Here is a 13,404-nt window from a genome sequence, read left to right as displayed (position 1 = left end):
GGGTCGCCGTGGCTCGGAGTCCGGCTCGCGCCGCGCCGCCCGCGCGCCGCCACCGCCCGCGCGCGGCCTCCCGGGAGCGCGCGCCTCATAGACGCCCAGGGGGCGGCGGGCCGCAGCGCCGTCTCTGTGGCGCAATCGGTTAGCGCGTTCGGCTGTTAACCGAAAGGTTGGTGGTTCGAGCCCACCCAGGGACGCGGTTCTCGCCTTTTGTCCCCGACGGGAGGAGAAGGCGAGCGACCGGCCCGCTTTTGCCGCGACGCCCCCCGCGCCCCCGCTCCCCCGCCGGGCCCGCGCGTCCCGGGGGCGCTTCCGGGGCGCGCGGCGGGGGGCCGTCCGCGGAGGCGGAACGTGGTGGCGCCGGGGCCCGGCTTCCGCGCCGCAGCCGAGCCGCTTTGGCAGGCGGCCCCGGGGACCCGGAGCGCCGGCGCGGACGGACCGCAGAGGTTGTTTGAAGGCCGCGGCGGACATGGCGGCTCTGGCGGGTGAGCGGGTCGGGGCCGCGGGGCTGCGGCGGCCGCGCGCTCGGGAGCGGGGCCCCCGCGGCCTGGGGCGGCCCGCACGGGCACAGGGGCCGGGGTTGCGCGGCCGGCGGTGGTCCGCGTCCCGGGGGCGCGATCCCGCAGGCCCCGAGGGGACGGCGCTGCCCACGCCGCGAGCGCATCCCCGGCCCTGAGTCTGCGCCCCAGGCCGCTGGGTCCCGGAGCGCCGCTGGCCGGCTCGGTCGTCAGGCCCAGCCGGAGGACCCAGCGGACCCCGGGGAGGCCCCGGCGTCATGGGAGAGAGCCGGGCGCCCCACCACGCAGATGGGGGTAGAACAGGTGCCCGATCGACCCCGGGGGACGGTAGGGCCCGAAACCCGCCCGTTAGGAAGGGCCGGCGTGTGCCCGCCTGGGGCAGGGAGCTCCAAACGGCGGGACCGGCCAGTGCAAAGGCCCTGAGGCAGGACCGACACTGACGTGCGGAGGAACGGGAGGCTGGCTGGCCGGGGGGTGAGGTGGCCTTTTTGTCCGGGCAGGGGAGGGTCACTGTGTGGGTCCCATTTGCAGAGGCCCCTCTTAACCGAGCGTGGAATTTAGATAGACCAAGGGTAAGAGGAAGGGCGCGGGGCGTGGGGCTCCTGTGCAACCTCCTGGAGGCCGCCGGTGTGGGCTGCTGCCTCCCCTCACTGCCTGCCCCGCCGGTTCTCTCCGCAGCTCCCCGCCTGCTCGGCCGGATCCTGGCTCTGCGGTGAGTGTCTGCGTCTCTCCAGCCACAAGGCCCTGCCGGGGCAGGCTCGGTGGAGGGGGGGTGCTGGGAGGACCCTCCAGCAGCATGAGGCGGCCAGGGGGCCGGGTGGTGCCCACCTCCTGAAGGTCCCGTGGTGAGTCAGGCAGCAACAGGGACCGGCAGTGGACTGGCCGTCTCCAACAGCAGCTGGCGGTCAGGCCCCTCCATGGGGACAGTCCAGGTGGTGGCAAAGCCCGCATTCACACCCACATCCACTCACGGCGCACCTGCTACCTGTGGCAGGGAGGCGTTTGGTGCGTCTGCTCAGGTGGCAGCCTCCCCTAGGCCTCCTCAGGTCAGGGAGGCTGGCGGTCCCGGGTCTCTCTCCGCGGACAGAGCCCAGAAATGGAATCTCCGGCGCCCCGGGGCAGGGACATGGCGGATCTCGGGAGAGGCTCTCCTGATGGGGGGAGTGGGAGGCTTCAAGGAGCATGTGGCTTTGGGCTGACTTTGCCTTGTTTCCATAAGACCATTTTTCTAGGAATCACTGCGTTCACTGTAAAATAAAGGAGAAAATGAGAGAACTAGGAAATGGAAAGCAGACCCCTTTCGGACAGGCTCAGCAGACTTTCCATGAAGGGCCAGATGGGCTCTGTGCAGGCTGCTCCGCTCTGCCTTTGTGAAAACAGATCCGACAGGCAGAGATGGGTGGATGTGGTTGTGTGTCAATAAAACTTTATTGACAAAAACAGGCAGAGGCCAGATTTGGCCCCTGGGAGAAGTGTCCCCATCCGTGCTCCAGCACAGCCTTTGTCACAGCGCCTTGGGGCAACCCAGGCTCCTCTTCATGTGCACCCCCTTTCCCTGCAGCTCCGGTGTGGGCGTGGCTACGCAGGTGCGTGGTGTCCACTCGAGTGTGGCCGCTGACAGCCCCAGCAGGTAAGGCCAGGCTTTCTGGGACCTGCACACACTAAAGCCCTCGCAGCAGCCCTGGGTGGCAGCAGGGCCCTCCCTCCACCATCAGGGTGAGGCAGCATGGAGCTCTGCCCTCGGAGCCCTGCCCGGCCCCCGTCCTGCACATCCGAGACAATGGCTGTGCGACCCCAGACCCGCAGGGCCCTTGATAGTGCGTCAGCAGAGCTCAGGGACACCAGGTTCCCCTGGGGACACAGGCCCACGGGGGCCATAGCCGGTAGCCGTCATTCATGCGGTCATTGAGCATGTGCGTCCTGCTCTGGGTGAGTGCCGGACCCTGGCGGCCCCCTCCCGCTGGAGCCGGCCCAGACCAGGCCGTGGTGCCGGCTTGCTGCTGCCCCCTGAGGGGCTGCTCCAGGCCTGACCAAGGTGTGGAGTGTTGGGGTGCCTGCCTGGCTAATGTTCACCCCCGGCGTGTGTTCCCATCCAGCACCCAGCCCGCTGCGTCCACGGCTGGAGCTGTGCTCCCCAAATCTGCCGCCCTTCCCAGCAGCCGGGGCGAGTACGTGGTGGCCAAGCTCGATGACCTCGTCAACTGGGCCCGCCGGGTGAGCCCCGACCCCCTGTGCTCCCCGGCCTCCTGCCTCTGCGGGGCCTGCTGTCCCCTTTGTGCCCCTGCCCCGATCTGGTCTCTCGCTCCGCCCCAGGGAACACGACCGCCTCCCTTCTGTGGATTTCCTGTTTCTCTTTCTTCTTCTTCCTTCTCTTTCAATGAGGACGTGATTTTAACTGGGAAACCAGAGCGCGTCTAGCACAGGGGTTCCTTCCTGGGAAAAACCTGAGAACGGCCCGCCCCCGGGCCCCCAGTGCTCAGCCTGCACAGTCTGCGTGTTGTGTGTACGTCTTTTGCCTCCCCCTGACTCACAGGAGCGCCTCGCTCTGCTGGGGGTGCTTGGGGTCCGTTCCTGCGTGTGTGTCCTGGCGTCCCATCAGGGTCTGTGGCTCCAGCGCGGACATGGCCGCTGCAGTGTTGTCCTAACTGTGCACACCTGCGTGCTGTCCAGGTCGCCTTCTTGTGTAGCCCACAAGAGTGAGGCGGGCAGGACCCCGTGCAGGTCCCCGACGAGGCAGGGGCGGCAGGGAAGGCTCAAGCCGAAAAGTACCGCAGGAGGGAGGCAGGCACCAAATGGATGGAGGAAGTGGTCAGAGGGCAGCCAAGGGCAGCCAGGAGGCCTTCCTGGAGGAATAGGCATTTGGAGTCCTTGAACCCTAGGACGTGTTACAAATGAGTCAGTGGCAGGGGCTGAGCCCCAGGGTCTCGACTGTGCGACGTGCGGCTTTCCCAGCACTCAGCCCCGCGCGCTGTGCTGAAAGCTGGGCCACTCCCTGCTTGGACCACGGGTCAGCACTCGTTTCACCTGGGCTCGGGTTCTTCTTCGGGAACGTGGCCGCCGGAAGGTGCTGGCCCACAGATGTGGCTTGTTTTCCCTTCCTGGTACCGCCCTGGGCCGGTGACCCTTCGGGGCCTGGCGGTGCCGTGGCGGCCGTGGGGAGGCCTGGTGGCCGGGCCCCGGGCTGCGGCGGGCCTGCGGCACCGTGCCCCGGCTGAGCGCCCTGCCCCCGCAGAGCTCCTTGTGGCCCATGACCTTCGGCCTGGCCTGCTGCGCGGTGGAGATGATGCACATGGCCGCGCCGCGCTACGACATGGACCGCTTCGGCGTGGTCTTCCGCGCCAGCCCGCGCCAGTCCGACGTGATGATCGTGGCCGGCACGCTCACCAACAAGATGGCCCCTGCGCTCCGCAAGGTAGGCCCGGCCCCGAGGCCCGCCGCCTGCGCCCCGGCCTCGAGCCGTGGCCAGACCCCACCGTCTCTTCCAGGTGTATGACCAGATGCCCGAGCCGCGCTACGTCGTGTCCATGGGGAGGTGAGTGCCTGCCTCGCCGCCGCGCCCCTGCCTGTCTCCGCTCCCTCTGCCGCCGCCCCTCCCCAGGGCGCCCCTCCTGCGCTGCTCCGGGTCGCCCGTCCTGGCCCTGGCCCTGGCCCTGGCCCTGGGGCACGGCTGTAAGTGGCACCGCTCCGTGGGCCGTCTGCGCCCCCCACGCCCCGCTGCCCGCCGCCCTCCCCGGTCCCTTGCCCGCACGTCAGCGGCTCCTTCCTCACCTCACTGTTCCGGGAGGTGGAGCTGGGGCCCTGCAGCGCCCCTGTCCAAGTGCACAGCTCCGGGACGGGCCACGGATTCACGGGGCTGTCCGCTGTGGCCCTAGTTCCAGAACATTCCATCATCCTCCAAGGAAACGCTCCCATCATCCCCCCGACCCCTCTCCTGGACCCCAGCCCCCGCGAGCCCCCTCCCATCTGTGGAGGGGCCTGGTCTGGGCGTGTCACTCGTGTGGACTCACACCCCGAGGGGCCTCCTGCGTCTGGTCCCTCCCTGCGGCCGTGGGCTCGGGCCGTCCATTTGCTTCGGTCTCCCCGGTCCTCGGGTGGCCGTTCCTCTCTTCAGGGACTGCGCGTCCCCGTCCTGCCCATTCCGGGCTCTTCTTTGCCCCTGGAGGCAGGTGGGGGGGCAGGGGGGCGCCAGCGTGCGCTCACCGTGCCGCCCCCTCCAGCTGTGCCAACGGAGGAGGCTACTACCACTACTCGTACTCCGTGGTGAGGGGCTGTGACCGCATCGTGCCCGTGGACATCTACGTCCCAGGTGAGCCCGCCCTGTCCGTGTCACAGGCTCCCCACACCCCTGCAGGGGCTGCGGGCTCCCGCCCTTCCCAGGCAAACCGGTGTAGGCACAAGCAGAAGAGGGAAGCCCCAGTCCCTCCTCCCTTGTGCCCTGAAGGTCTCCCCAGCTGCAGAGTCTTGGGTCTTACCCAGCCGGGGGCCCCGGCCGGTGCGGGAAGAAGCCTGAGCCTGCGCTGGGTGAGGACGGCTCCTCAGCCGTCTGCGGACGCACTTTGCGTGGTTCCACACGGCAGACACAAGCCAGAGAGACGCAGTTAGAAAGCAGAATGGCCCCCGAGGCCAGGGCCGGGGTGCATGGGGTCTCGTTCTCATGAGGAGGGCGCGGCTCCCTTGGAGCCCAGGTCGCCGGGGTGGCCGTGCGGCACAGATGGAAACGCCCAACGCAGTCACGTGCGTCGGGAAGGCGAGGAGCCTCTGCGATCCTGTCCCCGGAAAAGGACCGCGTGTCTGCGTGAAGCCTGTGTCTGGCCGCGCTTGGGCCCCGGGGCCTCTGCCCTTCCTGTGTCGGAGGTCAGGGTTCAGCTGGTGGTGCTCAGTTGCAGACAGAGACCCGTGTTCCTGGGTTCTCAGTGCCCCCACAGGAAGCCCAACCTGAGCCCTGGCAAGGCGAGTCGAGTCGAAGACACTCGAGGCGCCAACTCCAGGGTGCCCGGGAAGGTTTAGGTCACGACACTCTGGTGCCCTTCAGAGGGACGGTGGTTGGTGGTGATAAGCGTTCTGGAGACATTTGCTGAGGGCCGTGGCCACGCCAGCCCCCGGGGTGTTGCCCATTGTGGGGTGCTGGGGCCCGTCTGGGGGGGTGGGCATGGGAGAATCCATCCTGCGGATAGAGGCCAGGCCCTGCCCAGCTGCCCCGTTGCCTGTGTGACCGAGGGCAGGTCTCCCCTCCGAGCCCAGCCCCCTGCACCAGGCGGGCTCTGGGGACAGCACTGCCGGATTTTGGGCCGAGGACCAGCTGTGCCTGTGGTTGTCCTTCCGGGCCACTCCCCCCTGGGAGGTGACCTGTCCCTCTGCTTCTGGTGGGGTGGTGGGGATGGGGGCCCCAGGGCTTCCCTCCTGTGGGCCGTGGGGGCCTCCCTGCCCGGCCTGGCTGTCCTGCCCCCCAGACTCCCCCATCCCTCCCTGCCTTCCAAGGGCACTACCACCAGGGGCTAGCGTGGCCCAGGGTCAGCGGGCTACCTGTGCTTGTCCTCCCAGAGGCCCCAGGCCAGGTCATCGGGCTAGCGGACAGGGCAGCTGGGCCCAGAACGGGCAGCCCGATCGTCCTCACGGCCCATGGCTTGACTACCAGGGTCAGAAACTCAGTGCCTCCTTCCCTGTGATGGCTCGAATCCCCAGCCTGGACAGTACAGGCTAGAGACGGTGCTGGAGACGGTGCCCTGGCCGCCTCAGACCCCTCCCTGGACATGGCTCTGCTGCCCGCTTCTGGTCCCAGGGCCCATGTGGCCTCCAGCTGCTGTGCCCAGCCTCCCCTTTGACCATCCCCATGGAGGCGGAGGCGCACTTTGCCAAGCAGCAGGGGTCTGTCAGTGGCCCTGGTGGCGGTGGCAGGGGCGGGGGGGGGGGCAGTTCCCAGCATGCCGGCACCGGTTGGGGTGGGGCGGAGGGCGCAGGGCGGGATCTGGCCACCCGCAGTGGGCAGGGAGACTGAGGCAGGGCCCATCCCGCAGGCTGCCCGCCCACGGCCGAGGCGCTGCTGTATGGCATTCTGCAGCTGCAGAGGAAGATCAAGCGGGAGAAGAAGCTGAGGATTTGGTACCGCAGGTAGCGCGGCCCGGCTCTGGCCCCGCTCCGGCCCCGCTCTGGCCCCGCTCCGGCCCCGCTCCGGCCCCGGCTCTGGCCCCGCTCCGGCTCCCGCGGCTCCTGCCGCCTGCCCCCCCCACCCCGCTCTGGTCAATAAACAGACAGAACTCCGCGCGTCCCCCTCCCTGTGTGACAGGTGGCTGTGGGCGCGCTGGGAGTGGGAGAGGGGGGGCGCTGTGCCAGACAGGCCTAGTCCTGTGCACGGAACCACTGAGGCCCTGCAAGAGGGCGGTGGACGGGCCGAGAGCCTGGGGATGGAAGAGCGGGTAGCCCCGGGGCAGCGGCGGGCGCACTCGGCGCCTGTGGAGGGGTGAGGCGAGGGTCCTGGGGTCAAAGGTTTTGCTTTGTTTAAGGCCCTCCCCCTGACCTGATGGGGTGGGACCCGGGACTCGGTGGCTGCGTAGCCCCGATGCGCACTGCCCGCTCTCTGCTTCAGTGGCCGGCTGGGGGACGGGCTGACAAGTGTCCATCCACTATGCCCCCGTGGTCCTATAGGTCTGTCGAGGGCACAGGGAAGCTCACGTGCTGGGGCAGAGTACCCCCCCCCCGCCCCCGTCTCCCCGGAATTCGGTTCAACAGATGACGATGTTCTACGTGTGTACTGTTTGGAGAGGCAGGAGAAGTCACCACAAGCACATGTTTGCGCTGTCCTGCTGGTCGGGCAAGCCCAGGGCTGGCATTTATTGGGTCCTTGAGGACATGGACGGGGAAGGTCAGGGAAGCTTGTCCCACTGCTGGTGTGTTTGGACTTGAACCCAGTACTGAGAGCCCAGAGCCTGCACTCCTGGCTATGAAGGCACTGAGTGGGGGCACCGGGACAGGACTGAAGCCCCCCCGGAGGCTGAGCCCGAGGCCCAGCAGGCTCAGTGCTTACGGACCAGGGGCACGATCATCTGTGGGAAGGCGTAGTAGCGGCACTCGGCCGGTGGGGCCAGCTCCACCAGCTCCACACCGATGTTCTCCCGCCTGAAGCCCGCCTCCAGTAAGGTGGGCACCTGCGTCTCCTGGGGGGGTGGGGGGTGTCACTTGCAGGGCCATGGGACCCACTCTTCCCAGGACGGCAGTACAGTTGCCGAGGCCCCTGGGAGTCGGGCTCGGCAGCCTGGCCACTGGCCCACAGAACCAGGAGAGCCCACGGCTGCGAGGGCCCCCTCCAGGCGTCTAAGCTCAGGGAGCAGTGCCCCACCGTGGGGCGTCAGCAGGCTGGCCTCCACACGTCGCCCACACAGCAGGGACAGCCTGCCTAACCCTGTAAGGTCCTGGTGGCTGGAGGGGGCCAGAGTGCGGGGCAGTGCAGGGACCCCCCCCCCCAGCAGAGCTCCCAGGCTGCCGCACCTCAAACATGGTGACGATGTCAGAGTACTGGGACTTCATCAGCTCCCCCCAGGAGGTGAGGTTGCAGTAGGTCAGGAGGCCCCCGGGCTTCAGCAAGCGAAAGGCATGGTCCTGGGCAGGGAACAGTGGTCAGGAGGGAGGTCAGGGGTGTGGACAGAAGCCACTTCCCTGGGGGCCTCCCACCTTCCCTGCCGGTCAGAGAAGCAGGGAGAAGGTGTGAATGCCCCACCCGCACTCGCCCCTGGGGTGACCCCCCCCATACAGGCCCTACCCTGATGAACTTGAACTGGTGTGTGTGCCAGGTCTCCTCAGACAGCGGGTAGGTGTCATACAGGATCCCTACACAGGTAGTGGGGGCCAGAGCTCAGGGCTGGGCAGTGGCCCCAGCAGGGTTGTGTGCACAGAGGGTCCAGCTGTGCCCTGAACTCTCGGTCTGCTGCCGCCCCCGGGGACCTTGTCTCCTGCAGCAGTTCTCTGGCATCCGCCGCCCACCCCCCAGCCGACACTACCATGCGCGGTCCTGACAAGGCCCGTCCTCGGGCCACGGAGCGGGGCTGGGGGCGGAACTTCAGGCAGCACCCCCAGACCCTTCTCCCCTTACCATCAAAGTGGCCATCGGGCAGGGCAGGGGCCACATCCTCCCACAGGCCTTGCAAGGGAACCACCTGGGGCCGGGGGGACAAAAAGAGAAGATGGAGGGTCTCTGGTGTCCGGCCTCTCCCCTCCCCCGGCCGTAAGGGAGAGGGCAGGGGAGTTCCCAGGGGAGAATGCCACTTCCTCCATCCGCAGGGACCGGGCCCCCACGCCCTCCGGGGCAGGGGCCCTCCGGGGCAGGGGCCCTCCGGGGCAGGCAGGCGTGGGCACCTTGTGTGGCTGCTGCTGGGCCCAGGCCTGGAGCCGCTGGAAGACGCTGTCATTGCACTCGATGACCCAGTGCTCCTCAATGGGGGCCTCCTGCACCTTGGAAGCTGCGATGGCCATGCCGAAGCCAACCTCCAGCACCCGGCCCCCTGGGCACACAAAGAGCCCCGTATCACTCGCCAGGTGGGGGCTGGGCAGCTGCCTGGAGGAGGAGGCACAAGGCCAGGCGGGCACAAGTGGGCCGGAGGTTTGGAACACAGTAGCCCTGAGCGGGAACGGCGTGGGCTCTGGCCAGGGGCCAGGGAGGTGTGGGCAGCGGAGTTTACGCATGGCCCTGGGGGGGGGGGTCAGACCCTGGACTTTGAGCCCCACTGGCCCTTATCTCTCCAGTTGGTTACTTTTCTCCACCTCCGACCCTTGCTTGCTACGATAAGGGGGTGCAGGTTTGAGGGCTCAGACCTGCAACAACTGGGGAGGAGATGGGTCCCCACTGGCTCAAAGACAGACCGGGAACACCCCAGCTAGGCAGGGACGCTGGGTGCGCTCATTCGCCAGGCAGAAGCACAGGTGCCAGAGGACCCATGCCCTGCCCCTGGGGACCCTCAGACCTCCACCCCTGCAGCTGCTTCCCAGCCTCCGCTCCCCACCCCCAGCCATTCTTAGCAGGGGCGGGGCTTCTGTGGGCTTCTGGGCGGCACATTCCCCGCGGATGCCTGGGCAGCGCCCCCGCCCCGCCCCGCCCCGCCCGACCTCCACAGACCTCCTACCCCCACCTCACGCGGGGACCACGGCTGAGCTCCGGCCGAGGAGGTCGTCGTCGTCGGGCTCATTCCCCCGACCCAGCCTGTCCCTGTCTGCGGGGTGGGGGCCCATCACCCCGGGATAGGAGGTTCCGGTACTTAGGCGCCTGCTGTGTGCAAGCCCGTGCCCGCAGCACCCCCTTTACTTGCCCGTTGCCCCCCGCTAGCCTCATTTTGCGGGCGGGAAAACGGGCACACCGAGGGGCTCGATTGCACCTCAGCGGGAGAGCAGGCTGGACCCCGGATCTGGGCGGCCTTCGGCCTCAGTTTACCCCTGCGCGCCCGGCTACCTTTGGAGGTGGCGGCGGCCGCCAGCGCGTGCATGTAGGGGGTCTCCCAGCGCTCCATCACCGGCTTGCCGAGGATCTGCAGCTGCGTGTCCGCCGCGTCGTAGGCCGCGGGCGCCGCCTGCCACGCGGGGCTGCAGTTCTCGCCGGGGGCGAAGATGGGGGGCGCGGCGGGGGCGCTCATGCTGGCGGCGGGGCGCGCAGCCGGACTCGGCTCGGGACGCGCGGGCCTGGTCGCGCCGAGGCCTTGTGGGGCGGGGGCGGGGGCGGGGGCGGGGCCGCACGCGGGGGCGGGGCCGGGCGCCTTCTGCGCGGTGGACCCGCGGGCCTGGGGCGGACACCGCGCGGAACGCGCCCTGGGCCCAGCCCCGTGACCAGGCGGCGCGCTCGCTCAATGTCGCGGAGTTGAAGCGATGGCCGGGAACGCCCTGCCTGAGACAGAAGGCCGCTCGGACCGGCTAGCCGTGGCTGTGGAAGAGGTTGCCCCGGACATGGCCTTTTCCAGCGGCGCCCGTTTATCATCCCTTAGCTGGGTCCCCTGTCCCTCCCCCTGTCGGAATGCTGCGGGCAGGGGCCAGCCAGTTGTGGGGGCGCCCCCGAGGCCGCCTCTAGGGAAGGACCCGCTTCCAAGCCTGGGCACTGGCTGTGGGTGGTGGGAGGGCCTCAGTCCACGGCTGCGCGGGCCTCCGCAGGCTGGCCACGTGCTTCATCAGAGCCAGCAGGAGAATCTGCAACGTCAGAGCTGTCTAATCACAGAAGTGACCCGGTCCTCCTGGCCTGGCACAGGAGGGTAGGGATCACACAGGCCCCGGAAGAGCAGGAAGCCGGGGTCGCTGGGGAACTCTCAGAGGCTGCTGCCCCAACAGAGCCTGAGCAAAAGCCGGGAGGGGGCAGTCAGCTCAGAGCCTCCCTTGTGGCTTCATTGTCCCCTGAGATAAGGGACCTCCCGGTGGTCATCTCCATGCAACTTGGACTCCATCCCAAAAAGCAGCGACTGCACATTACGGTCTGGCTGGCAATTTAGCCAAACGGTTTCTGTTCCAGCTTCCTCTTCCTCTCCTCTCAGATGGGCCACACTCCTTCCTGCTCATGTTGGCAAGGGAGCGACACGAGGTCACTCCTTGTGAGAGACCCTAGTGTGTGCTGCGACTGTCTGCCCTTCACAGCCTGGAGTCCAAGACGGCAAGTGATGTCCGTGACGGGCCACAGCAAGGCTGGGCAGAGAGGACGCGAGGCGGGATGCATCCGATCCAGTCTTACCAGATTACGTAGACCCATGTCACACATACACACATGTAACACGTACTGCTGATCACAAAGGGGACCGGTTCGGTCTGAGCGCTCGTATGTTACAGAGTTGCCATCAGCCTGCAGAGCCCATCCCCCTGGTGTCCTTTCAGTATGGCTTAGGATGGTTTTTACATTTTTAAATAGCTGGGGGGGAACCCAAAAGACTATTTTACAACACATGGAAGTTACATGACATTCACCTTTGTGCGTGGGCAAATAAAGTTGTATCGGCACGGAGCCAGCTCCGCTTGTTACCATCGGCACGCTCGTGTTTTCCAGCTGTAACGGTCCAGGTGAGTCATGGCCGTGAAACCTCACGCCCAACAAAACCAAAAATATTTACTACTTTGTTCTGTACAGAAAAAGTGTGCCAGCCCTGCTGTGCGGCAGTGGGTCCTGGGAAGTGATGGTCATTCATTCATCAGACACATAAGGGGTACCTTAATTTGGGGGTTCCATCCGGACTCCCTTGGAGCTCAGAGCCTACTGGGGAGGGGAATGAACAAGAATAAGTCATAAGTGGGGCACCTGGCTGGCTCCATCTGTGGAGTGTGCGGCTCTAGGTGTCAGGGCCGTGAGTTCAAGCCCCACGCTGGGTGTGGCGCCTACTTAAAAAAAATTAAAAATTAAAAAAAATAAAACAGTAAGTGAATGAGATAATTACAAGCCACATGGCAACCATGACAGAACAGTCCTGTGGTTGCTGTCCAGTGCCTCTCTGCTTTACCCGCCAATATCCATGTTACCATATGTATGTGTATGTATGTAGTATACAAAATTATAACTTTTTTTTTTAAAGATTTATTTGACAGAGATCACAAGTAGGCAGAGACATGGCGGGGTGGGGGAAGCGGGCTCCCTGCTGAGCAGAGACGCCCCCCGCCCCCATGGGGGGCTCCATCCCGGACCCTGAGGTCATGATCTGAGCAGAAGGCAGAGGCTTAACCCACTGAGCCACCCAGGCATCCCCTCTTCTTACTTCAAAGACAAAACTTTCGAATTAAGAGGGATAGGGCAGATATTTGTACATTGTGTTCACAGCGGCCAGAGGTGGAAACCACCCAAATGTCTGTGAGTAGATGGAGGATAAACACAACCTGCCCGTCCATCCACACACTGAAATATCATTCACCCCAAGAAAGGGAGGGACCCTGTCTCCTGCCACCACGGGGAGGGACTCGAGGACACGGGGCTCAGCGAGAGGAACCAGACCCAGAAGGACCTGTCCTGCAGGTCCCCACTCCCAGGAGGGCCCCAGAGGAGGGGGTGGGAGCGGGGGCTGGGGCAGGGCTGGGGAGTCCGTGCTTCGTGGGGACAGAGTCTCCGTTTGGGGGATGGAGAGGTCTGGAGACGGAGGGTGATGTGAGGGCTTCCCGCCACTGAGTGGTGCACTTAGAGATGGTTATGATTTTGAATTTTATGTTTATTGTCCAGCATTTGAAAAGAGACCAAAGCTATATTTTGTGGATTGGACATGCATGTCTCCATGTTAGAAGTAGACTCAGAAGTGTCCGCATACCTGCCATTGTCACAGCATTCGCTCTGGGGCAGGAGCTAGGAAATGAGTCAGGAAGGAGGGAAAAACAAACTGGCTAGGTATCTTTTTTTTTTTTTTAAAGATTTTATTTATTTATTGGACAGACAGAGACCACAAGCAGGCAGAGAGGCAGGCCGAGAGAGAGAGAGAGAGAGAGAGAGAGAGAGAGAGAGAGGAAGCAGGCTCCCTGCTGAGCAGAGAGCCCTGAGATCATGACCTGAGCAGAAGGTAGTGGCTCAACCCACTGAGCCACCCAGGTGCCCGCTAGTTTATCTTTTTTAAAACATCCGGAGTAGGGGCGCCTGGGGGGCTCAGTGGGTTAAGCCAATCTCTTCCGCTCAGGTCATGATCCTGGAGTCCTGGGATTGAGTCCCGCATCAGGCTCCCTGCTTGGCTGGGAGTCTGCTTCTCCCTCTGGCCTTCTCCCCACTCATGCTCTCTCACTCTCTCTCCCTCAAATAAATAAATGAGATTAAAAAAAATATATACACAGTAAACATACAAAGCCCTAACACGTTTGCCCCCGTGGCAGGTGCAGGACTCGGCTCTTCCACCGGGCACCCCGCCTGCACTGTCAGCGGACCTTCTAAGCAGATTGTACGCCCACCGCAGAGCTGCGGACTGAGCCAGCC

The 13,404-nt window shown here is 65.6% G+C and overlaps 2 protein-coding genes and 1 long non-coding RNA gene across 9 annotated transcripts; 1 reads left to right on the top strand and 2 right to left on the bottom strand.

The window, feature by feature from the left end:
- Positions 1–328: 328 nt before the first annotated feature.
- On the top strand, positions 329–6,777 carry NDUFS7 (NADH:ubiquinone oxidoreductase core subunit S7; the record flags this gene model as incomplete). Of its 6 annotated transcripts, none has more annotated exons than XM_082737208.1 (9): positions 343–482; positions 1,194–1,227; positions 2,077–2,145; positions 2,612–2,729; positions 3,748–3,927; positions 4,001–4,047; positions 4,733–4,821; positions 5,430–5,522; positions 6,530–6,777. In XM_082737208.1, exons 1-9 carry the CDS (start codon positions 467–469, stop codon positions 6,625–6,627), a joined length of 744 nt encoding a protein of 247 aa, XP_082593334.1. In that variant the 5' UTR covers positions 343–466. The 6 variants fall into 6 exon arrangements, with proteins under 6 accessions (XP_082593335.1, XP_082593334.1, XP_082593331.1 ...); XM_082737207.1 differs by lacking the exon at positions 343–482 and adding an exon at positions 758–818; XM_082737209.1 differs by lacking the exon at positions 5,430–5,522 and having other exon boundaries at positions 329–482.
- LOC309867940 lies at positions 3,025–4,733 on the bottom strand. Of its 2 annotated transcripts, none has more exons than XR_014313406.1 (3): positions 4,523–4,733; positions 4,284–4,383; positions 3,025–3,390 (listed from the first exon to the last, which is right to left on the bottom strand). It is a non-coding gene; the product is annotated as an uncharacterized lncRNA (long non-coding RNA). The 2 variants fall into 2 exon arrangements; XR_014313407.1 differs by having other exon boundaries at positions 3,025–3,358.
- A 524-nt stretch (positions 6,778–7,301) lies between the features above and the next one.
- On the bottom strand, positions 7,302–10,196 carry GAMT (guanidinoacetate N-methyltransferase). Its single transcript, XM_082737270.1, has 6 exons — positions 9,949–10,196; positions 8,862–9,007; positions 8,599–8,662; positions 8,269–8,336; positions 7,998–8,108; positions 7,302–7,666 (listed from the first exon to the last, which is right to left on the bottom strand). Exons 1-6 carry the CDS (start codon positions 10,127–10,129, stop codon positions 7,526–7,528), a joined length of 711 nt encoding a protein of 236 aa, XP_082593396.1. The 5' UTR covers positions 10,130–10,196; the 3' UTR covers positions 7,302–7,525.
- Between the last annotated feature and the right edge of the window lie 3,208 nt (positions 10,197–13,404).

This window comes from Mustela nivalis (assembly GCF_964662115.1).
Source record: "Mustela nivalis genome assembly, chromosome: 1".
In the NCBI taxonomy this organism is placed as follows: domain Eukaryota; kingdom Metazoa; phylum Chordata; class Mammalia; order Carnivora; family Mustelidae; genus Mustela; species Mustela nivalis.
This window is presented reverse-complemented; position numbering and strand designations above follow the sequence as displayed.